The 26,070-nt window shown below is 35.5% G+C and overlaps 1 protein-coding gene across 4 annotated transcripts in view; it reads left to right on the forward strand.

Moving 5' to 3' along the window:
• The window catches only part of PHF14 (PHD finger protein 14), a 201,320-nt gene that overhangs the window by 153,796 nt on the left and 21,454 nt on the right, over positions 1-26,070 (forward strand). The window contains exon 19 of one of the 4 annotated variants that reach the window (XM_022587093.3): positions 2,867-21,234. The exons of the other annotated variants lie outside the window; for them this stretch is intronic. Coding sequence (XP_022442801.1) covers positions 2,867-2,890 — 24 coding nt within the window. The 3' untranslated portion in view covers positions 2,891-21,234. Of the gene's footprint in view, positions 1-2,866; positions 21,235-26,070 lie in introns of those variants that run through there. 4 annotated transcript variants of the gene reach the window in all.

Here is a 26,070-nt window from a genome sequence, read left to right on the forward strand (position 1 = left end):
CTGGCAGTCACAGATCTTTTTACTGTCTCCATACTTTTGCCTTTTCCAGAATGGCATATAGTTGGAATTACATAGTACATAGCCTTTTCACATTGGCTTCTTTTACTTAGTAATACACATTTTTCTCCATGTTTTTTCATGGTTTGATAGCTCATTTCTTTCTTTCTTTCATTTTTTTTTCCTTTACATTTTAGGTTCACAGCAAAATTGAGTGGACCATACAGAGAGTTTCCATGTATCACCTGTTCCCACAGATGCACAGCCAACCTCCCCCACTTGTGACATCCCACACCTCAGTGTTACATTTGTTACCATTGATGAACCTGCACTATATATGTGCCACATCTTCTTTATCCCTTCATCCATTGATAGACATTTAGGTTGCTTCTGTTTCAGAAGTTTTTAATTTTAATGAAGTTCAACTTAATTTTTTTTCTCTCATGGGTGGTTCTTTTGTTGTATCTAAAAAGTCATGGTCAAATCCATGGTCAGCTAGATCTTCTCTTGTTTCTTCTAGGAACTTTATAGTTTTGCATTTTACATTTAGGTTTCTGAACCATTTTGAGTTAATTTTTGTGAAAAGTATAAGATCAGTATGTAGACTCTTTTTTTTTTCTTTTTTTCACATGGATGTCCAAGTGTACCAATGCCAATTTTTCTTTTTTTTTCTTAACATCTTTATTGGAGTATAATTGCTTTACAGTGGTGTGTTAGTTTCTGCTGTATAACAAAGTGAATCAGCTATACATATACATACAATTTTTAATATTCAAAAGTCAATTACTTTTTTGTATCCAGCAATGAACAATTGGAATTTGAAATTAAAAACACAATACCAATTTCCTTAGAACCAAAAAAAAAAATCATATACTTATATATAAATCTAACAAAATATGTACAAGATCCATATGAGGAAAACTACAAAGAAATAAATCAATATCAAATGGGGAAAGAAATCAAAATCAAATGGAGAAATATTCCATGTACATAGATAGAAAGACTTTACATGATACTCTCAAGATGACAGTTCTTCCCAACTTCAACGATACATTCAGTGCAAACCCAGTCAGATTCCTAGCAAGTTATTTTGTTGATATTGACAAACAGATCTAAAGTTTATATGGAAAGATGTAAGTCCTTGAATAGCTAAGACAGTATTGAAGGAGAAGAACAAAGTTGGAGGACTGAAACTATCTGATTTCAAGACTTAATATAAAGCTACAGTAACCAAGGCAGTGTGGTATAGGCAAAAGAATAGACATAGATCAGTGGAACAGAATAGACAGCCCAGAAACAGACCCATGTATATGTAATAACCCAATCTTTGGGAAAAGAGTAAAGGCAATTCAATGGAGAAAATGTAGTCTTTTCAGCTAATATGTTTTTAATGCAAAGCAAGTGGTTGGGAGGGTAGATGGAGACCATATCATAAAGGGTTACAAATATTATACCATGAATTTGTAACCACCGAAGTTCTGTTTGCCCTTTAGAGGATGTTAGGGGTCAGGAGAGGAGACATTATTTAGACCAGTGATTCACAAGCTTTTTCAGTCAGAGATTTATTTTACATAGTTTGCTACATATAACCTAAAGATTTTACAGAATAAAAAGCATGCTGATAATTTTTGTTCTTTTCTTTTTACATTAAAAAATGCTGATCAGTCTCCACTAAATTGATTTTACTACCACTTGTAGCATTAAATAATTGGAAAAATATTATCTGGTTAAAGTGCTTTATTTTATAGTTAAGAGAAGTAAGACTCACAGAAGTAACCTCTTGTTAATCTCAGGTTTACACAGCTAGTTAATGGCAGAGCAATGACTAGGTTAGTGTCAGTTAGTGCTCTTTTTACAGTCATTTATTAATCTATCACTGAGCACTTCAGAAATTATTTTATATTGTCGCTAAATCTGTTCAGTAATTAAAAACAAGTTTAGTGCTAAAATATAGATGTCTAAAATCATTTTGCAAATCATGAGTAAACTCAAACTATGGAAGGGTACACAGTGATTGATTAGGTAGAGCAACACATAGTCCTCTGATTAAACTTTGTCAAAGACTGAACGCATTCTTGTGTTATATGCATGTTATATGAGTACTTGCATATAAACGTGCTGGTTTGTCTATTGTCACTGGAATCCACCTCTGTCTTCACTTGACATACTCTTCTAAGTCTCTGAACTTGATTTTATTCCTTCCCTCATCAATGTTCCTCATTACTACTTCTGGTACAAACAGTTTCCTGAAAAATTTGTCTCTTAGATATACTTGGTGTCCCTGTACTCTTAGTCAAATAGTCTCCTTTAAGAATAGACTTGGAATCAAATTGTCTAGGTAACTGTGTAAATTTGGGCAGGTGACTTAATGTCTCTGTACCTCATTTGCTCACTTTAAAATGGAGACAGCAATAAATAAACCTACTCGTTAGGGCTTTTTTTTTTTTTTTTGGCTCTTTTATCAGTGGTTTAGAGTCTAGTAACAATGACAGTGAACCTGACTAATACCTAATTCACTTTTCTATTTAGTTGCACAGGAAAAAGAAATGAAATAGTTTTCACTAAGATAAAGATGAAATATACATTTATGTCTAGTATTTCTGAAACACTGAGAATAGCACATCCATTGTGTTGGTTTTTTTTTCTTTATCTGAGGACCATTTAAAATTATTTTAATAGAATGTTGGCTTTAACTATATTTCTTCAGTATTCTATAAAATTTAATTTTAATCAAGTGTTAATTTTTTGTATATTTTTCACAGTATAGAAACATCATTTTTTCCTTTGAAACTCCAACTTTGTTAAGGAGCAACAATTTCCTGCATTGGTAATGTTAAGTGTAACTTTAGCTTTCAATTCATTGCTGCAGTTACGTTTCCAGAGCCTGCTGTAAGAGATAAACCCATTGCAAATGAAGACAGTATTCATTTCCTTCCACCTCAGGCCACACTGAATTGATTGAGGTAATAAAATGACAGCACCTTATAATATACTGAAGGCTCTTTAATTCAAAAACCAGTTCTAGCCTGATTCAGAGCTTGTTTAAAGCTAATTTATAGCTTGCATAATTTTCAGCAGGCCAAGGTAAAGGATGATATATGAAAACTGATAAAGAATTAACTTATGACACATTCGGACCTGTCTTGTTAAAGTCAACGGGTATTAAAAAAACAGAGGTGGGGGGATGGTGGAAAAAATAATTGGTAATCTTTTGCTTCACATAAGTAACATTGTTGACAACAGTTTAAATTGCCCACCGTCTTATTTCAAACCTAGTTTCTTGTCCTTTCTTTGTAAAATCAGTTCTATTTGCATTTCTTATATTGTAAAGTCCTTCATTTTTCATGACATATTAAGGTCAGTGTGAGGCTGAGTACAGTTAGCAGCTGTTGTGACTTCCATAGCGTCAAATATATTGTATGCCGCAGTGGCAATGCTGCTGCTAAGTTCTCTGTCGGCATTTTAATTACAAGTAATCTTTTTCAAGGTGCAAGCTGGAAGGAGTGAGGGCTCTTCATTATTATTTGGGTTGAAAATTCAGGATTAGTCCTTTTGCCTTTGTGGGCTGTTTTTGCTCTCTTTATTCCAGCATATTTCTTCACTTTTGACCCACAAATAATACAACTACGATAGTAAAGTATTCTGTACTATGTATGAAGCCAGGTTCTCAGAAATTTCATGTCAGCATTCACAAGTGAAACACGGATTACATTTTCCTTTTTAATGTTTAAATCTTTTGCATGGTTATTTTTTCCTTAAAAAACAAGACAACAGTGGAGGATGGGCATAGCTTTTGCCATATTCCATTATTATAGGATCCTAGAAAGTGTTGAAAACTTTCAGAAGTGCGTTTACCACTAGTAACCATGTGAATCACACTGTATATTGCAAATGTTTTATATATCAAAGCTAAAAAAGTCAATGAATAGATATATAAATGTAAGGTTAGATATATGAGACTGAGAAATTTTTTGTTTCTTCAGTGTAACTTGTCTAGATATTTAGGTATTAAGATGAAAAGATTTTGTTTAGTCTAATTATGATGTCTATGGTAAGTGGTCATAATTTTAATTACTTTTTTGGAAGTTATAAGCATACATGCTTATTATAGAATAATATATAAAGATGAAAATAAAAATCACTCAGGGAAGAACCACTACTAATATTTTGTTATTTTTACAACTTGAAGATTTCTATTTTTTAGATACAAGCTCCATTTTCATTTGGTTCACTGTCACTAAAACGTTAACTCCTTGACTTGAGCCATAAAATATAAAAAATTTCTTTTCAAAAATTGTACTCCTTTTTAAGTGAATTTGGAGCCCATGTAACAAGTGATTTTGGAGCCCTAGTAATCCAAACAGAAACATACGGTTGTAGTATTTTTCCTGCTTTTATAGCTTGGGGAGAATGTTGTTTTTAGAACAAATATTTTATTTTTCCCACATATGAGTTTAAAAAATCTAATGAAGCCAAAGGCTTGAAGATATTCTTATTACAAAAAATTCAGGGAGCAGGAATATCTGTGAGAAAGTATTATTGTTGCTTTTATACTCAAAATATTTATATATAAGAAAAATTTTGTTTTACAGCAGAAAGTTTTTTTAGATAGGTTCTTTTAGCCTCACTGGAATTAACAATAGAAAGCCATTAGTTTTGAGTGAATTTAAAGCAAATTTTGTCCCTGGCAAAGAATTGATTTATTTCATTTATTTTTTATACATCTTTATTGGAGTATAATTGCTTCATAATGCTGTGTTAGTTTCTGTTGTACAACAAACTGAATCAGCCATATGCATACATATATCCCCATATCCCCTACCTCTTGAGCCTCCCTCCCACCCTCCCTATCCCACCCCTCTAGGTCGTTGCAAAGCACCAAACTGATCTCACTGTGCTATGTGGCTGCTTCCCACTAGCTAGCTATTTTACATTTCGTAGTGTATATATGTCGATGCTACTCTCACTTTGCCCCAGCTTCCCCTTCCCCATAGCCCTGTGTCCTCAACTCCTTTCTCTATGTCTGAGTCTTTATTCCTGCCCTGCCACTGCGTTCATCAGTACCATTTATTTTAGATTCCATATGTATCCTTTAGCATATGGTATTTGTTTTTCTGTTTCTGACTTACTTCACTCTGTATGACAGACTCTATCTAGGTCCATCCACCTCACTACAAATAATTCAGTTTCATATTTTTATGGCTGAGTAATATTCCATTGTATATATGTGCCACATCTTCTTAATCCATTCATCTGTCGATGCACATTTAGGTTGCTTCCCCGTCCTGGCTATTGTACATAGTGCTGCAGTGAATATTGTGGTACATGTCTCTTTTTGAATTATGGTTTTCTCAGGGTATATGCCCAGTAGTGGGATTGCTGGGTCATATGGTAGTTTTATTTTTAGTTTTTTAAGGAATCTCCATACTGTTTTCCATAGTGGCTGTATCAATTTACATTCCCACCAACAGTGCAGGAGGATTGCCTTTTCACCACACCCTTTCCAGCATTTATTGTTTCTAGATTTTTTGATGATGGCCATTCTGACTGCTCTGAAGTGATACCTCATTGTACTTGATTTGCATTTCTCTGATAATTAATGATGTTGAGCATCTTTTCATGTGCCCCTTGGCCATCTGTGTGTCTTCCTTGGTGAAATGTCTGTTTAGGTCTTCCACCCATTTTTTAATTAGGTTCTTTGTTTTTTGATATTGAGCTCCATGAGCTGTTTGCATATTTTGGAGATTAATCCTTTGTCAGTTGTTTCATTTGCAAATATTTACTCCCATTCTGAGGGTTGTCTTTTTGTCTTGTTTGTGGTTTCCTTTGCTGTGCAAAAGATTTTAAGTTTCATTAGGTCCCATTTGTTTATTTTTGTTTTTATTTTCATTACTCTAGGAGGTGGATCAAAAAAGATCTTGCTGTGGTTTATGTCAAAGAGTGTTTTTCCTGTTTTCCTCTAAAAGTTTTATAGTGTCTGGTCTTACATTTAGGTCTTTAATCCATTTGGAGTTTATTTTTGCCTATGGTGTCAGGTAGTGTTCTAATTTCATTCTTTACATGTAACTGTCTAGCTTCCCAGCACCACTTATTGAAGAGGCTGTCTTTTCCACTGTATGTTCTTGCCTCCTTTGTCATAAATTATGTGACCATATGTGCATGGGTTTACCTATGGGCTTTCTATCCTGTTCCATTGATCTATATTTCTGTTTTTGTGCCAGGACCATACTGTCTGGATTACTGTAGCTTTGTAGTATAGTTTGAAGTTGGGGAGCCTGATTCCTCTAGCTCCATTTTTCTTTCTCAAGATTGCTTTGGCTATTCAGGACCTTTTGTGTTTCCATACAAATTGTAAACTTTTTTGTTCTAATTCTGTGAAGAATGCCATTGGTAATTTGATAGGGATTGCATGGAATCTGTAGATTGCTTTGGGTAGTATAGTCATTTTCACAATATTGATTCTTCCAATCCAAGAACATGGTATACTCTCCATCTGTTTATGTCATCTTTGATTTCCTTCATCAGTGTTTTATAGTTTTCTGGGTACAGGTCTTTCACCTCCTTAGTTAGGTTTATTCCTAGGTATTTCATTCTTTTTGTTGCAGTGGTAAATGGGATTGTTTAATTTCTCTTTCTGATTTTTCGTTGTTAGTATATAGGAATGCCAGAGATTTCTGTGCATTAATTTTGTATCCTGCAACCTTACCAAATTCATTCATTAGTTCTAGTAGTTTTCTGATGGCATCTTTAGGATTTTCTATGTATAGTATTATGTTATCTGCAGACAGTCACAGTTTTACTTCTTTTCCAATTTGTATTCCTTTTATTTCTTTTTTTCTCTGTTTGCCGTGGCTAGGACTTCCAAAACTATGTTGGATAAGAGTGGCGAGAGTGGACATCCTTGTCTTGTTCCTGATCTTAGTGGAAATGTTTTTCACCATTGAGTGTGATGTTTGCTCCAGGTTTGTCATATATGGCCTTTATTGTGTTGAGGTAGGTTCCCTCTGTGCCCATTTTCTGGAGAGTTTTTATCATAAATGGGTGTTGAATTTTGTCAAAAACTTTTTCTGCATCTATTGAGATGATCATATGGTTTTTATTCTGTAATTTGTTAATATGGTGTATCACATTGATTGAATTGCATATATTGAAGAATCCTTGCATTCCTGGGATAAATCCCACTTGATCATGGTGTATGATCCTTTTAATATGTTGTTGGATTTCGTTAGCTAGTATTTTATTCAGGATTTTTGCATCTATGTTCATCAGTGATATTGGTCTATAATTTTCTTTTTTTGTGATATATTTTTCTGGTTTTGGCATCAGGGTAGAACAAATTTGGAGTGTTCATCCCTCTGCAATTTTTGGAAGAGTTTGAGAAGGATCAGTGTTAGCTTTTCTCTAAATATTTGATAGAATTCACCTGTGAAGCCATCTGGTCCTGGACTTTTGTTTGTTGGAAGATTTTTTTGTTTTGTTTTGTTTTGTTTTTTTTTTTTGCGATACGCGGGCCTCTCACTGTTGTGGCCTCTCCCGTTGCGGAGCACAGGCTCCGGACGCGCAGGTTGAGTGGCCATGGCTCACGGGCCCAGCCGCTCCGCGGCATGTGGGATCTTCCCGGACAGGGGCACGAACCCGCGTCCCCTGCATCGGCAGGCGGACTCTCAACCACTGTGCCACCAGGGAAGCCCTGTTGGAAGATTTTTAATTACAGTTTCAATTTCGTTACTTGTGATAGGTCTGTTTATATTTTCTAATTCTCCCTGGTTCAGTCTTGGAAAATTGTACCTTTCCAAGAATTTGTCCATTTCTTCGTGCTTGTCCATTTTATTGGCATATAGTTGTTTGTAGTCGTCTCTTATAATCCTTTGTATTTCTGTGGTGTCAGTTGTGATTTCTACTTTTTCATTTCTAATTTTATTGATTTGCATCCTCTCCCTTTTTTTCTTGATGAGACTGGCTAAGGGTTTATCAATTTTGTTTATCTTCTCAAAGAACCAACTTTTAGTTTTATTGATCTTTGCTATCGTTTTCTTCATTTCTGTTTCATTTATTTCTGCTCTGATATTTATGATTTCTTTCCTTGTACTGACTTGGGTTTTCTTTGTTCTTCTTTCTCTAGTTGCTTTAGGTGTAAGGTTAGATTGTTTATTTGATATTTTTCTTGTTTCTTGCGGTGAGTTTGAATTGCTATAAACTTCCCTCTTTGAACTGCTTTTGCTCTGTCCCATAGGTTTTGGGTCATCATATTTTCGTTGTCATTCATTTCTAAGTATTTTTTAGTTTTGAGTAATTTAAAGCAAAATTTGTCCCTAGCAAAGAATTCATTTGTTTTAAATTAACAGGTTTATTAATGAGTCATACTAAAAGAAAATGTTTAAGTAATTTGTGTTGTTACTGTTATTAAAAATTGAGCATTTACCCATATTTAACCTTTTAGTCACTATTTATTTCAATGTATACTCACTTATTTCTTCTGATATTGAGGTATTTAATAATGATTTAGTATTATTTTCATTGTATAGGAAGATTAATTTTTTAAGCTCTGCTCTCTATTTGAGTAACTTTACATATTGATCTGGGGAGAACATGATCAGGTTAGCCTAATGAAGTTAACTAATTGTCACCCTCTTATGAACTTCATATTGAGAGGAAATTAAAGACAAAGAGAAATCATCAGGCTTTGGTTTGAAGTCAAATTTAAAGGATTTTACAAAGTTTTAGTAAATTTAAATGAAGAATATCTATTTTAAACTAACCCTAAATATAGGTAATTTAAAATGTTAAAACTCAAATGTTTGGAGCATGCCAGGCATTTAGCTTTGTTTCCAAAAGAAATAAAAAATAAATTATAAAAAATGAAATATATGACAAGTAATTTTTTGAACCTTTTAACGTACAAAAGGTATAGTAAATCAAAACAGAATTGATGAGAGTTGAGTAATATTTTCCATAGGATATGACTTAATGTACTATTCCTAATAATGTACTAATGCATCATTGTGATCATTAAGTCCACACATTGACTTCTAGATTCCTGTCTTTGTGTGGGGATAACCTGGCTTATGAGGACCCTACACACATTCATATACATGATTATACACATACATCAACCTTCTCATACCCCCGTACACACCTCCACATACATTCCTACAGATGTTCCTACATACAGCTCTACACATAGCCCTTCACACACCCGCTACTCTTTACAAGACTCTATCATGCACACACCCTGTACATATATATACACACTCTACACTAAAACAAAACTTACTTTGTTATCCTTACTATGTGTGATGTACCTGATTTTATTCTTTGTAATTAAATTTCACTTTTAAAACAACTCACTAAACTCACTAGACCCACATTTCATCTAGATTAGAGCTGTTACAGTAGATCCTGACATATACAGGCCTATGTTTTTGCTAGGTGTCTATGTATATGAATACAGATACAGAAGAAAATACAATCTAGGAGGAAGTAATATTTTGCTTACATTCTTAATTTTGTGTAGATATTTTTGAAGATTTTATGTTGTGATCTTTCATTGTTCAGCAAGGATGAGCTATAGATTTGTAAATTTCCTTTTTTTTTTTACCATGCAGTGGACAAACTACAATATTCTACGTAGAAGTATTTAAAGAAACTAAGAGTTCAAGCAAAGAGGTTTAAATTATACGATTTGAAAGCGGTTCATATAATAGGATTGATATTTCTGTAGTTTATGATAAAATGAAAGGCTTCGTGCTGGTAAAGTGGCAGTACACTGCAGATTTTGGCATTATCTGAAATTGTTCCCAAGTACTTACTGACACTGAGAAATGTTCAGTTCGTGGGAAACATCTCTTGTATACAGTCAGTCTTCTCATATAAATGTCAAGAAGCCAATATTGTTTTATGTTTATTATCTGTGAGTTAAACCTCTTTTTTTATATGTCAGTTTTTATAAAATTGAACGTAAGTAAAATATGCCTGTGGAACATCAGGTTTATAATCAGATAGACCTGGATTTGAATATCTGCTACTCCACTTAGTAGCTTTGCCACTCTGGGGCAAATTCCTTAAGCCTTCTGAGTTTGTATTTCCTCATCAGTAAAGTAAAGGTAATATTGTGTAGGCAAGTTCTGAACATCAGAGAATAGCATATGTAGAATGCCTAGCATAATTACTGGCCCATTAAATTCTCTATAAATTGTAACACATACCATCGTGATTATTATTATTATAATTATTACTGTCGTTATTAACCCTGTGTTATTTTTATCCAGATTTGTGAGCAAAACCAAACTATTTTGTTGCATGTGTGTTTGATTTTTCATAACCGAAAGGATAAGAGATGCCTAAGAACTTAGAGAAGCTCTTTATGTAATAGTTGTCAAGATTGAGAAAAATAGGATCATGTATAAATTTGATTATAGACTTATAACCTATGGTTTCTAGATGAATATGGAATCATATATGGAAATAGTACTATTTCATGGTTTTTTCAACAGGAGTATGTGAATACTTATTTTCTAGTATCTCAATTTTTAACTCAGGCTCTTAGTGTTGAATTTCATATGATATTAAATTATTGCTAATAAAAGATGTCAGTAGATACTGCAGATGTGCTCAGGCTTACCTAAAAAAGTAATGTCTGCCTTAAAAATTCAGTTTGTTAGAATTATAAAGCATGTACCCAGGGAGAGAATTGGTGCCCCAAGGTTATTTGAGGAAAATACGAGTTTCACCTTGAGTCTTATTCATAATGGTTTACTTCTCATTCATTTAAAATAGTGGAATCTTAGAGTTTAAATCTAGAAGTGACTTTATAAAGTTACAGCTCAACTGGTCAAATTCCCTTAGACCTTTTTTCCCTCAAGGTTATCACTAGTTAAGAAATCTAGCCAGATTTTAGGGAGATGGCTCAAGAGTAAGACGTGGAGATCACCTTCCTCTCCACAAATATATCGGAAATACATCTACACGTGGAACAACTCCTATAGAACACCTACTGAACGCTGGCAGAAGACCTCAGACCTCCCAAAAGGCAAAAACTCCCCACGTACCTGGGTAGGGCAAAAGAAAAAACAGAGACAAAAGAATAGAGACGGGACCTGCACCAGTGGGAGGGAGCTGTGAAGCAGGAAAGGTTTCCACACACTAGGAAGCCCCCTTGCGGGCAGAGACTGCGGGTGGCAGAGGAGGGAAGCTTCAGAGCTGCAGAGGAGAGCACAGCAACAGGGGTGCGGAGGGCAAAACGGAGAGATTCCCGCACAGAGGATCAGTGCTGACCTGCACTCACCAGCCCGAGAGGCTTGCTGCTCACCCGCCGGGGCGGGCGGGGCTGGGAGCTGAGGCTCTGGCTTCAGTTGGATCCCAGGGAGAGAACTGGGGTTGGCTGCATGAATACAGCCTGAAGGGGTGAGTGCACCACGGCTAGCTGGGAGGGAGTCCGGGAAAAAGTCTGGATCTGCCAAAGAGGCAAGAGACTTTTTCTTCTGTCTTTGTTTCATGGTGCACGAGGAGAGGGGATTAAGAGCGCTGCTTAAAGGAGCTCCAGAGACGGGCGTGAGCCGTGTCTATCAGCGTGGACCCCAGAGATGGGCATGAGACGCTAAGGCTGCTGCTGCAGCCACCAAGAAGCCTGTGTGCGAGCACAGGTTACTATCCACACCCTGCTTCTGGGGAGCCTGTGCAGCCCGCCACTGCCAGGGTCCCGGGATCCAGGGACAACTCACCCGGTAGAACGCACGGTGCGCCTCAGGCTGGTGCAATGTCACGCCGGCCTCTGCCGCCGCAGGCTCGCCCCACACTCCGTGCCCCTCCCTCCCCCCGGCCTGAGTGAGCCAGAGCCCCCGAAGCAGCGGCTCCTTTAACCCCGTCCTGTCTGAGCGAAGAACAGACGCCCTCCGGCGACCTACACGCAGAGGCGGGGCCAAATCCAAAGCTGAACACCAGGAGCTGTGCAAACAGAGAGGGGAAAGGGAAGCTTCTCCCAGCAGCCTCAGGAGCAGCAGATTCAATCTCCACAGTCAACTTGATGTACCCTGCATCTGTGGAATACCTCAATAGACAACGAATCATCCCAAATTGAGGAGGTGGACTTTGGGACCAATATAGACTTTTTCCCCTTTTCCTCTTTTGGTGAGTGTGTATGTGTATGCTTCTGTGTGTGATTTTGTCTGTATAGCTTTGCTTTCACCATTTTTCCTAGGGTTCTGTCTGTCTGGTTTTTTTTGGTTTTTACTTAAATTTTTTTCTTAATAATTATTTTTTATTTTAATAACATTATTTTATTTTATCCTCTTCTCTCTTTCTTTCTTTCTTTCTTTCTTTCTTTCCTTTTTTTCTTTCTTTCTTCCTCCCTTCCTCCCTTCCTTTCTTTCTTTCATTTTTTCTCCCCTTTTAATCTGAGCCATGTGGAGGACAGGCTCTTGGTGCCCCAGCAAGGCATCAGGGCTGTGCCACTGAGGTGGGAGAGCGAACTCCAGGACACTGGTCCACAAGAGACCTCTCAGCTCCATGTCATATCAAACAGCGAAAATCTCCCAGAGATCTCCATCTCAACACCAAGACCCAGCTTCACTCCATGACCAGCAAGCTACAGTACTGGACACCCTATGCCAAACAACTAGCAAGACAGGAACACAACCCCACCCATTAGCAGAGAGGCTGCCTAAAATCATAATAAGTCCACAGACACCCCAAAACACACCACCAGACGTGGACCTGCCCACCAGAAAGACAAGATCCAGCCTCATCCACCAGAACACAGGCACTAGTTCCCTCCACGAGGAAGCCTACACAACCCACTGAACCAACCTTAGCCACTGGGGACAGACATCAAAAACAACGGGAACTACAAACCTGCAGCCTGCAAAAAGGAGACCCCAAACACAGTAAGATAAGCAAACTGAGAAGACAGGAAAACACACAGCAGATGAAGGAGCAAGGTAAAAACCCACGAGACCTAACAAATGAAGAGGAAATAGGCAGTCTACCTGAAAGAGAATTCAGAATAATGATAGTAAAAATGATCCGAAATCCTGGAAATAGAATAGAGAAAATGCAAGAAACATTTAACAAGAAACTAGAAGAACTACAGAGGAAATTAGCAGCGATGAACAACACAATAAATGAAATTAAAAACACTCTAGAAGGGATCAATAGCAGAATAACTGAGGCAGAAGAACGTATAAGTGACCTGGAAGATAAAATAGTGCAAGTAACTACTGCAGAGGAGAATAAAGAAAAAAGAATGAAAAGAACTGAGGACAGTCTCAGAGACCTCTGGGACAACATTATACGTACCAACATTCGAATTATAGGGGTCCCAGAAGAAGAAGACAAAAAGAAAGGGACTGAAAAAATTTGAAGAGATTATAGTTGAAAACTTCCCTAATATGGGAAAGGAAATAGCTAATCAAGTCTAGGAAGCACAGAGAGTCCCATACAGGATAAATCCAAGGAGAAACACACCAAGACACATATTAATCAAACTATCAAAAATTAAATACAAAGAACACATATTAAAAGCAGCAAGGGAAAACCAACAAATAACACACAACAGAATCCCCATAAGGTTAACAGCTGATCTTTTAGCAGAAACTCTGCAAGCCAGAAGGGAATGGAAGGACATATTTAAAGTGATGAAGGAGAAGAACCTGCAATCAAGATTACTCTACCCAGCAAGGATCTCATTCAGATTTGATGCAGAAATTAAAACCTTTACAGACAAGCAAAAGCTGGGAGAGTTCAGCGCCATGAAACCAGCTTTACAACAGATGCTAAAGGAACTTCTCTAGGCAAGAAACACAAGAGAAGGAATAGACTTACAATAACAAACCCAAAACAGTTAAGAAAATGGGAATAGGAACATACATATCAATAATTACCTTAAATGTAAATGGATTAAATGCTCCCACCAAAAGACACAGACTGGCTGAATGGATACCAAAACAAGACCCATATATATGCTGTCTACAAGAGACCCACTTCAGACCTAGGGACACATACAAACTGAAAGTGAGGGGATGGAAAAAGATTTTTCCATGCAAATGGAAATCAAAAGAAAGCTGGAGTAACAATTCTCATATCAGACAAAATAGACTTTAAAATAAAGACTATTACAAGAGACAAAGAAGAACAATACATAATGATCAAGGGTTCAATCCAAGAAGAAGATATAACAATTGTAAATATTTATGCACCCAACATAGCAGCACCTCAATACAGAAGACAAATACTAAAGCCCTAAAAGGGGAAATTGACAGTAACACAATCATAGTAGGGGACTTTAACACCCCACTTTCACCAATGGACATATCACCTAAAATGAAAATAAATAAGGAAACACAAGTGTTAAATGATACATTAAACAAGATAGACTTAATTGATATTTATAGGACATTCCATCCAAAAACAACAGAAAACAGATTTTCCTCAAGTGCTCATGGAACATCCTCCAGGATAGATCATATCTTGGGTCACAAATCAAGCCTTGGTAAAAGATCATATCTTGGGTCACAAATCAAGCCTTGGTAAATTTAAGAAAATTGAAATTGTATCAAGTATCTTTTCCAACCACACCGCTATGAGACTAGATATCAATTACAGGAAAAGATCTGTAAAAAAATACAAACACATGGAGGCTCAACAATACACTACTTAATAACGAAGTGATCGCTGAAGAAATCAAAGAGGAAATCAAAAAATACCTAGAAACAAATGACAATGGAGACACGACGACCCAAAACCTATGGGATGCAGCAAAAGCAGTTCTAAGAGGGAAGTTTATAGCAATAAAATCCTACCTTAAGAAACAGGAAACATCTCAAATAAACAACCTAACCTAGAGTAAGTAGAGAAAGAAGAACAAAAAACCCTAAAGTTAGCAGAAGGAAAGAAGATCAGATCAGAAATCAATGAAAAAGAAAGGAAGGAAATGATAGCAAAGATCAATAAAACTAAAAGCAGGTTCTTTGAGAAGATAAAGTTGATAAACCATTAGCCAGACTCATCAAAAAAAAAAAAGGAAGAAGACTCAAATTAATAAAATTAGAAATGAAAAAAGGAGAAGTAACAACTGACTGTGCAGAAATACAAAGGATCATGACAGATTACTACAAGGAACTCTATGCCAATAAAATGGACAACCTGGAAGAAATGGACAAATTCTTAGAAATGCACAACCTTCCGAGACTGAACCAGGAAGAAAGAGAAAATATGAACAGACCAGTCACAAACACTGAAATTGAAACTGTGATTTTAAATCTTCCAACAAACAGAAGCCCAGGACCAGACGGCTTCACAGGCGAATTCTATCAAACATTTAGAGAAGAGCTAACACCTATCATTCTCAAACTCTTCCAAAATATAGCAGAGGGAGGAACAGTCCCAAACTCATTCTACGAGGCCACCATCACCCTGATACCAAAACCAAAGAGGTCAGAAAGAAAGAAAACTACAGGCCAATATCACTGATGAACATAGATGCAAAAATCCTCAACAAAATACTAGCAAACCGAATCCAACAGCACATTAAAAGCCATCATAACACCATGATCAAGTGGGGTTTATTCCAGGAATGCAAGGATTCTTCAATATACACAAATCAATCAACGTGATACACTGTATTAACAAATTGAAGGAGAAAAACCACGTGATCATCTCAATAGATGCAGAGAAAAGTTTCGACAATTCAACACCCATTTATGATAAAAACCCTGCAGAAAGTAGGCATAGAGGGCACTTTCCTCAACATAATAAAGACTATATATGACAAACCCACAGCCAACATCATCCTTGATGGTGAAAAACTGAAACCATTTCCACTAAGATCAGGAAAAAGACAAGTTTGTCCACTCTCACCTCTATTATTCAACATAGTTTTGGAAGTTTTAGCCACAGCAATCAGAGAAGAAATAGAAATAAAAGGAATACAAATCAGAAAAGAAGAAGTGAAGCTGTCACTGTTTGCAGATGACATGATACTCTACATAGAGAATCCTAAAGATGCTACCAGAAAACTACTAGAGCTAATCAATGAATTTAGTAAAGTAGCAGGATACAAAATTAATGCACAGAAATCTCTGGCATTCCTGTACACTAATGATGAAAAATCTGAACATGAAATTAAGAAAACACTCCCATTTACCACTGCAAGAAAAAGAATAAAATATCTAGGAATAAACCTACCTAAGGAGACAAAAGACCTGTATTCAGAAAAGTATAAGACACTGATGAAAGAAATGAAAGATGATACAAATAGGGTTTCCCTGTTGGCGCAGTGGTTGACAGTCCACCTCCCGATGCAGGAGACACGGGTTCATGCCCCGGTCCGGGAAGATCCCACATGCCGTGGAGTGGCTACGCCCGTGAGCCATGGCTGCTGAGCCTGTGCATCCGGAGCCTGTGCTCCGCAATGGGAGAGGCCACAACGGTGAGAGGCCCACGTAACGCAAAAAAAAAAAAAAAAAAAAAAGATGATACAAATAGATGGAGAGATTTACCATGTTCTTGGATTGGAAGAATCAACATTCTGAAAATGGTTCTACTACCCAAAGCAATCTACAGATTGAATGCAATCCCTATCAAACTACCACTGGCATTTTCCACAGAACTAGAACACAAAATTTCAAAATTTGTATGGAAACACAAAAGACCCCGAATAGCCAAAGCAATCTTGAGAACAAAAAACTGTGCTGGAGGAATCAGGCTCCCTGACTTCAGACTATACTACAAAACTACAGTAATCAAGACAGTATGGTACTGGCACAAAAACAGAAATATAGATCAATGGAACAGGATAGAAAGCCCAGAGATAAGCCCACGCACATATGGTCAGCTAATCTTTGATAAAGGAGGCATGAATATACAGTGGAGAAAAGACAGCCTGTTCAATAAGTGGTGCTGGGAAAACTGGACAGCTACATATAAAAATATGAAATTGGAACACTCCCTAACACCATACACAAAAATAAACTCAAAATGGATTAAAGACCTAAATGTAAGGCCAGACACTATCAGACTCTTAGAGGAAAACATAGGCAGAATACTCTATGACAATCACAGCAAGATCCTTTTTGACCCACCTCCTAGAGAAACAGAAATAAAAACAAAAATAAGCAAATGGGACCTAATGAAACTTAAAAGCTTTTGCACAGCAAAGGAAACCATAAACAAACCCATAGGACAACCCTCAGAATGGGAGAAAATATTTGCAAATGAAGCAACTGACAAAGGATTAATCTCCAAGATTTAAAAGTAGCTCATGCATCTCACTAACAAAAAAAGAAAGATCTCAATCCAAAAATTGGCAGAAGACTTAAATAGACATTTCTCCAAAGAAGATATACAGATTTCCAACAAACTCATGAAAGAATGCTCAACATCATTAGTCATTAGAGAAATGCAAATCAAAACTACAGTGAGATATCATCTCACACCACTCAGAATGGCCATCATCAAAAATTCTAGAAACAATACTGGAGAAGGTGTGGAGAAAAGGGAACACTCTTGCACTGTTGGTGAGAATGTAAATTGATACAGCCACTATGGAGAACAGTATGGAGGTTCCTTAAAAAACTAAAAATAGAACTACCACTTGACCCAGCAATCCCACTACTGGGCATATACCCAGAGAAAATCATAATTCAAAGAGTCATGTACCACAATGTTCATTGCAGCTCTATTTACAATAGCCAGGACACGGAAGCAACCTAAGTATCCACAGACAGATGAATGGATAAAGAAGATGTGGCACATGTATACAATGGGATGTTACTCAGCCATAAAAAGAAACAAAATTGAGTTATTTGTAGTAAGGTGGATGGACCTAGAGCCTGTCATACAGAGTAAAGTAAGTCAGAAAGAGAAAGATAAATACCATATGCTAACATATATATGGGATCTAAGGAAAAAAATTAAAAAGGTCATGAAGAACCTAGGTGTAAGATGGGAATAAAAATATAGACCTACTAGAGAATTGACTTGAGGATATGGGGAGGGGAAGGGTAAGCTGTGACAAAGTGAGAGAGTGGCATGGACATATATACACTACCAAATGTAAAATAGCTCATGGGAAGCAACTGCATAGCATAGGGAGATCAGCTCAGTGCTTTGTGACCACGTTGTGGAGTGGGATAGGGACGGTGGGAGGGAGGGAGATGCAAGAGGGAAGAGATACGGGAACATATGTATATGTATAACTGATTCACTTTGTTCTAAAGCAGAAACTAACACACCATTGTAAAGCAATTTTACTCCAATAAAGATGTTAAAAAAAAAAAAAGATCTAGAGTTCCAAGAGGTTTGTGAATGAATTGTCGAAGACCCATGATAAGTGGCAGGGCCACCAATGAGGACTTTGACTTTCTGTCCCCAAGTCCTTTGGTCTTTCTCCTATATAGTACTAATGTCCAGTGCTTGTTTATGTACATTTGTGGTTAAATATCTTACAGTGCCTATATAATTCTTAAGTATTATGTACCTTCCATGATTATCTAATTGAGCTTATAATGTTTGGCATATGTAGACAAAATAAAAATATTATCATTTTGATATTTTTTTTAAAATTTCTATGCATTGTGTTATAGTCTGAATTTCATCAAGAGCGTAATTTGATACACAGTTTTTCCAGGAGGTTTAATCAAGGTACAGATTTCTTTCTTTGAAATTATCAGCTTCATTTTGCATCAGTGTAGCATGTGAATCTCTGATTTTAGGTATTTTTGTATTACATTCTTTAAAACCTAGTTTAAAATTATTTCTAGCACCTGTACGTTTTTATGCTTAGGTGACTTTATTAATGATATTGTTGTTTCTACTTAATATTGCCTTCTCCTTTCCATGTAGTCTCTCCATATGTGTAAAACTACTGCTTCATGGAAAAAAAATGCTAGCATATTTTCCTCAAATTATCAGAGTATGAGAATTTGCCTGCACATTTTTTTGGTGGTTACCTTTTGAATATCTAGATATCAGAAATGGCAAGGTAAAGGAATAATTTACTTACATAGCTTCACTGTTTATTATTTTTACATTAGGATTTCTTAAACTTGTTTTTGGTGTGGGTTGTGGTTCTTTTGATGCTACAGATGCTTCTCAATTAAAGCAAAGTTTTATTGAGTTTCCTCCAAAGTATGCTATAGAGAATAATGTTAAATTTATTATCAATGCAAAATCATGAACCACAAACACATTATCCCAAACACATAAAATTACAGATTTTTTATTTTCTCAGTAACTTTAGGTATCCTCAGATTTAAAGGTGGTAGAAATACTTGATGCCCTTTTCTCTTTGAATGGTGATACAAATAGCAATTATTCACTGCTCCATAATGGATCATTTTTATCTACATCTTGCGTCTGTTCTGTTTATATAGAATAAATATTTATGTTTTCTCATTTTTCTCAACTAAGAGATACAGATAAAAGAGATTTGAAGTATCAGCTATAATTCATTTCTTGAAAAGAAAGGCCTTATACTGATACTGCATGGAAGAGAAAACAATCTAAATCATTTCAGCAGCAAGCTTATAACCAAGATAACATCAGCATTTTCCTTCTTGAAAATGTATCTTCCCTATATTAAAGTAAGGAAGCAGTACTTTATTAAAAATAGTATGAGAAGCTCAACCTATCATCACAAACCTAGCTTAAAGAAGATCCTGTTATGTTTGATAGGGAAAAAATAATGGTAAGGTTTTGTTTTAGTCACATGTTCACTATACAAGATCATCAAAAAATTCCTAAAATGCAAAAACAACAAAAAATGAAATAGTTCTTATGTTAATAGTTTTCTACTTTTAAGTTGTCAAAACCAAATTATTATTCTACATAGATACACAGTGATAAGAAATTAATGACTTAATGGCTAGTGAGCTAATGTCAAAAAAGTTATCGGTTTGAAAAATCTAGAATTTTCTTTTCTGCTCAGACACACGATGCAGCCCTGTAATTTAGTACAGCTAGCTGCTTATCTATTGCTCCTTACCTATTTTTTTGTAGTTAAATATTTGTTTAGAATAGGAACAAGCTATATAACACTTGATCTGCATTACTTAAAAATTAGACATTAAAAGGTGTTAGTTACGTCAGAAATATTTCACATGCTTTGTGACTTCAGATTACATTTCCTGACTTTGACTTGGTATTACCTTTTCCTAATGAAGAACAAAATTTTATTGAACTAGGGTCTATATATTAAAATACATCCTTAGGTAATTTTTTGAAGATGGTGTGTTACAGTAATTTACAAATAAAATATATAAACTTCATTTAGCATAAATGTTTTCTATAAATAATTAGCATTAATATATTTTAATTACTTTTTTCATATTGCTTATCTGTTGTGTAAGGAATTAAGTGAAAAATTATTTTGAACTGTGTTTTTCAATGTATTAATTATTTTCGCATTATGCAACTAATACATGTTCATTATAGATAATTTGAAAAATGCAGAGAAATGGATAAAACAAAAGTCATAATCTACTCTCCAGGGATTACCACTGTTGGCATATTGATGTATTTCTTTTTAGCGTTTCTTCTTGCCTTCATTTTACAAATATTTACTGAGCCTTTTGTAAGTGTAGGGCCCAGTAATAGTTGTTGGGAGTACCGTGGTATCCATGAAAGGACATAACCCCTTCCTCTTGGTGCTTATAGTGTAAAAGAGAATATAGACAAATGAGAAGAAAACTATGGAAGAACTCAAGGTACTGTTAAAACCAGGAGCAGTGGAAATAACCTGGTTTGATGGGTCCCAGCAAATATTCTTGGTATTTTTAGAAAGTGGTAGGAATCTTCCCTCAGTTCCACTACTATTATAGGTGTATGTTCTTACTTACATCCCCTTCCTCTCTCTTTCCCTCCTTCCCTCCTTCCCTCCTTCCTTCCTTCCCTCCTTCCTTCCTTCCTTCCTTCCTTCCTTCCTTGCATCCTTCCTTCCTTCCTTCCTTCCTTCCCTCTCTCTCTGTGTCTCATGTTTTTAAAATTCCATTGGCCATTTCAGTGAGGATCTAGAAGGAAAAACAATTCTTATGTGCATATACCTTCATATCTGGAAAATGCACATTATTTTAAAACCACTGTGCATCATTGTCATTTCTACAAACTTAAATAAACTGAAAATGAGCTAACTTCCAAAATGTCTACAAGGTAATTACTTCACTATGAGCAGAAAAGAATTTAGCATTTCCAAATTATTTTTATGATATTAATATATAAAATATACATAGTATATAATATATATTGTAAAATAACATAGTATAATAAATATATTTTATAAATATATAAATATATAAACTGTTATAATTTATTATATATGAAATATATAATACTACAAAAAGTTGCTGATTCACTTGTTATAATTTATGGAAGTATTTTATTTTATCCAGTTTTAACACTGTCATTTGCCTAAAGCAGCAGTTTTGTAGCATTTTGTAAAGAAAATTTTGTATTAATATAATTAATTTAATCAAACAAAGAACTGTTTTTCTAATCAAATAATCATGTGCTTTGTTTTTATCATCATGAAATAGTCTAATGAAAGTGAAAACTAACGTGTTATAGATATATGTGATAGTACCACTTGGGAAAATATAAAAGCATATTTCATAAGAAAAAAAATTTTTAAAACCAATGACAAATAGGCTCTTGCATGTGTTGAGACTAAATTCTTTATTATGAATTATTATTAACTATATTAAGTCAATTCTAGTGTTATTTTAGAATGTTTCATTGGAAAATCTAGGCTTATGACAGTATGTTTATGACATAGTTCCTAGTACTTTACAATTAAAATATGAGAATTCCTATAATAGAATATTTATTTACATGTTACAGAATTATATTTTGAAAGCAAATAATTTTGGTATGATCTAAGACTTTATATTTGAAACTAGTACCAGAGGAATAGCAGATAGAAAATATCTTAGTTCCTTCAAGAAGTATCTCTTCATTTCCTTTGACATGTTTTAACATTTCCCTATCTTTTAGAGAACTTCACCTCGTCCCTTCTCCAGTTATTGCCCATTTCTGTACTACAGCAAAACTTCTAAATAGTTGTCTATCCTCAGTACCTCCATTTTCTCTTTTTTCCTCTAAAATTGGAAATGTTTATAAAAAAATAAGTGAAAGAGTACAAAAATATTATATACCTCCTGATTACAGTCATGTAGAGTTAATTTTCAGAGTACTCAATTGAAGTTGGAAAGATCATTCTGATTTGACTGTTTATGGTTGAAGGTATAAAGGAACACATCTGCACTTGTTTTTAAAAGCATTTATAGAACTCTGCTACGTGTGAAAGTTTTCCTTTCATACCTACTTTCAGCTCCATATGTTCATTTCCAGCATAACTAGGACATGCAAACCTAAAAGGAGATAATGAAAAGGTATTCTTTTTAAAGTAAATGCAGTAGACTCACTGTTAGTGCAAATCAGTGCTGCAGTTGTTTTTTGTTTTTTATTCAGACTGAAAGTCTTAAGAGACCAGGAGAGAAAACATATCATATATTACTTTTAGGGAAGGGATATTTTTATGCTGCAGGAAAGGTTTGATTAATATAGAGATATAAAATATAACACATAACAGAAAGCCCAAAGAAGTAGTATTTTCAGCAGCCCAGGCTATCAGGAGTAATTTTATCCTGATTCTTTTGCTTTTTCCATCATAGTTCAAAGATGGCTGCTATAGCCCCAGTCATTACATCTTTGTTCTTGAAGTTAAAGAGGAAGAACAAAGTGCAAAATGGCATCTCCCTCTTTAACTATTTCAGCCAGCCTTTGATCCCTACTGCTCCATTAAAATAGCTCTTGTTAAGATCACTTGCTATCTCTTTCTCAGTAGTCATGCCTGTCCTGAATCTTATCTGACCTCTCAACATCATTTGACAATGTCGACCATTCCCTCTTACTTGAAACATTTTCTTATCTTGGTTTCTATGACCCTCAGAGTCCCCTAATATTCTTCCTACATAAATGGGAACTCCTTCTCAGTCTTCTTAGCTGAATTCTCCACCTGTACCCAAGTTTTATTATCATGGCGTAGTCCTTGGGACCCTTTTCTTCTCTGTATGCCATTCCCTAGATGAATGCATATAGCCTCATCTATAAGTTGGGAACTTCCAGATTTCTATTGGTAGCCCTGAACTCTTCCCTCAATATCTAAATTCATGTATCCTGATGTTTGCCTGACATTCCCATTGGATAGCTAAAGATTGTCTCAAGCTTAATGTTGCTGAAATAGAATTTTTTTTCCTGATCCTTCCTCACTCCCACTCCTATCACAACTTGCTTCTCTCTTAGTCTTTCCTAACTTACTACTACCATTTTTGTGTGCCCCAAACAGGAATCATTCCTAATTACTCTTTTTTTTATCCCCCACTTTCTACCTTGCAGCCTGTCCTGACTCAGAACATGTCATACATCTTTCCATTCCCACCACTACTGCAGTGCTCCACACCACCGTCATTTCTGATTTATACTGTTGCAGTTGTCTTCTGCCTTATTTCCCTATTTTCATTCTTACCTGTAACCTCTACCCTTCCTTCTCTGTACAGCAACTAAAATAAGCTTAAAGCTCAAAATCATATTACTAGTATTAAACCCTTCAGTGGCTTCTCACTGTAAATGGAATAACCAGTGTGGCTTACAAAGGCAACCTAACATTGCCTCCTGCCAGATATACTGGTGGTCATACATGCTGAGCTCATTTGTACTATAGGGCCCTTTGCCCTTGTTCCCTATGCCTGGACATTCTCTTCTCACAGATTAGTACCTGACTGGCTCTTTCAAATCATTCACGTCTCAGCCTGAATGTCACCTCTTTAGCAGAGGAACTTCCCTCACTACCTTGTCTAAGGAAAACTGTGCTCCCACACGTTGTATTCCTTTCCTTTGTTTTTTCTACTACATCAAAATATGAAATTATTTATCTGCTAACAGGTTATTGTCTCTTTCCTATTGAAGTTTAAGATCTCTGAGGACAAAGACATGCTGTTGTTTACCACTTGTTTCTCTGTCTCCTAGAACAGAACCTGGCACATAGTAGATATTCACATATTTGTAGGTTAATAAACAGTAGAAAACATTTCTATAAGTAATTCTTTTTTTAACATCTTTATTGGAGTATAATTGCTTTACAATGGTGTGTTAATTTCTGCTTTATAACAAAGTGAATCAGTTATACATATACATATGTTCCTATATCTCTTCCCTCTTGTGTCTCCCTATAAGTTTAAGTAATTCTTAACATTATAATTACCATTTGTATTGAAATACTAAAACTGTAGTTAGAAAAGGAAGCAAAACTGATCATTTTTATCCTGGTAAAAAGAAAAAGCACTTTCTCCAACCATGTACATCGGAGCTCAACTTTCGACCCTGGTTTTTGGAAGTGTATTTTAAATTCTATAATATAATAACTACCATTGTTTTGAGCACCTACTGTGTAACACATTTTACTAGTAAATGTAAACATTTTACTAGTATAATTTGCATGCATAATCGTACTTCTAATCCCCAAAGGCTGTTTTTTGAGGTTAGTTTTTAATTTTTTTACATTTTACAGGTAAGGAAACTGATACTGAGAGGTCATGTGACTTTCCCAAGGTCACACCAATAGTAAGTGCCAAAACAGGATTCAGATAGATTTGTCTGAGGCCTAATGTATATACACTCTCCACTGTGCTCATGTAGATACTTTGGGTAAGAATACACAATTATTTTACAATATAAGATCGGTTCAATTCTTAGAATACCTAAATGCACACCACCCCCATACACACAACATCAGCAACATTTTTTGTTTTTATGTATGCTCTATTTTTGTCAACATTTATTTTTATTTTATTTTATTTATTTATTTATTTTGGCTGCACCAGATCTTAGTTGTGGCACGTGGGATCTTTGTTGTGGCATGTGGGATCATTAGTTGCGGCATGCAGGCTTCTTAGTTGCGGCATGTGGACTTATTATTTGCATCTTGTGGCATGCAGACTCTTAGCTGTGGCTTGAGAACTCTTAGTTGTGGCATGCATGCATAATCTAGTTCTCCGACCAGGGATCAAACCCGGGCCCCCTGCATTGGGAGGGCAGACTCTTACCCACTGGACCACCAGGGAAGTCCCCAGCATTAGATTTAAAATCGTATTGATTCATTATGGTCACTACTGGCTCATCATGACAGACGTTCCAGACAGCAACTTAGGAGACTTGAATTCTGATTCCAGCTCTACTATTAAGTAACTGTGGGACCTTGGGGAGGTAAATTATGTATTTTAAGAATGGCTTCTCTATCAGTAGAGTAAAAAGAGTGGATCAAATGAACCATCCTGTAAGTAAAATACCTTCTGTCTCTATAATTTTATGGCTCTTAATAGAGAAGAGTGGTCTGGAAAACCACTGAAATCTGTTGTAACTTATGTTAGCATCTGACATATCTCTTAAATGTGAATTGCTTATTTAATATATTGATTTGCTCTTCTTAGAAATACACACAGTGAGTAGTATTCTTGCTTTAATCAGTCTTGAAATTTAGAGAGGTAATTAGAAGAATATGGATACAGAATTTAATAGTTGTCTTGAGTAATCTATATTATTTTATTTTTTGTTATCTACCTTTGATCTTCCTCATGTTACAAATAGAGGTGCTCGCTGAATTCTCTTCTGCTTATTGCAGTGTTTCAGTTGATTCTCTTGACATTTCCAGGTGTAAACAAATCGGGATCGTTTTACTTCCTCTTTTACAATTTTATACTTCATGTTCTTTTCTTGTCTAATTGTGTTGGCCAGTATCTCCAAAACAAGATTAAATAATAGTGGTATATTTGTCATCACCTTGACTTGGATTGTTTCTAGCATGTTTCTTGGATTGTTGCTAGCTTTTGAGCTGAAAACATGTATGTTATTTTTAAAAAGTATAACAAATAAATATATAAAATATAATAATGAAAATAAACTGGAAGTTGTAGAAGTATAATATGATGCCATTCATATAAAATGTTAAAATAAAAAAAATACCAGGGAGTGATTAATGTCCAATTCAGCATATTGTTTACATCTGGTAAAAAGGAAGGAAGAGTAATG

The sequence above is a fragment of the Delphinapterus leucas genome, chromosome 9 (assembly GCF_059928025.1).
Source record: "Delphinapterus leucas isolate spDelLeu-1000000601 "Yukka" chromosome 9, BTC_Dleu_Yukka2, whole genome shotgun sequence".
Taxonomy (NCBI): domain Eukaryota; kingdom Metazoa; phylum Chordata; class Mammalia; order Artiodactyla; family Monodontidae; genus Delphinapterus; species Delphinapterus leucas.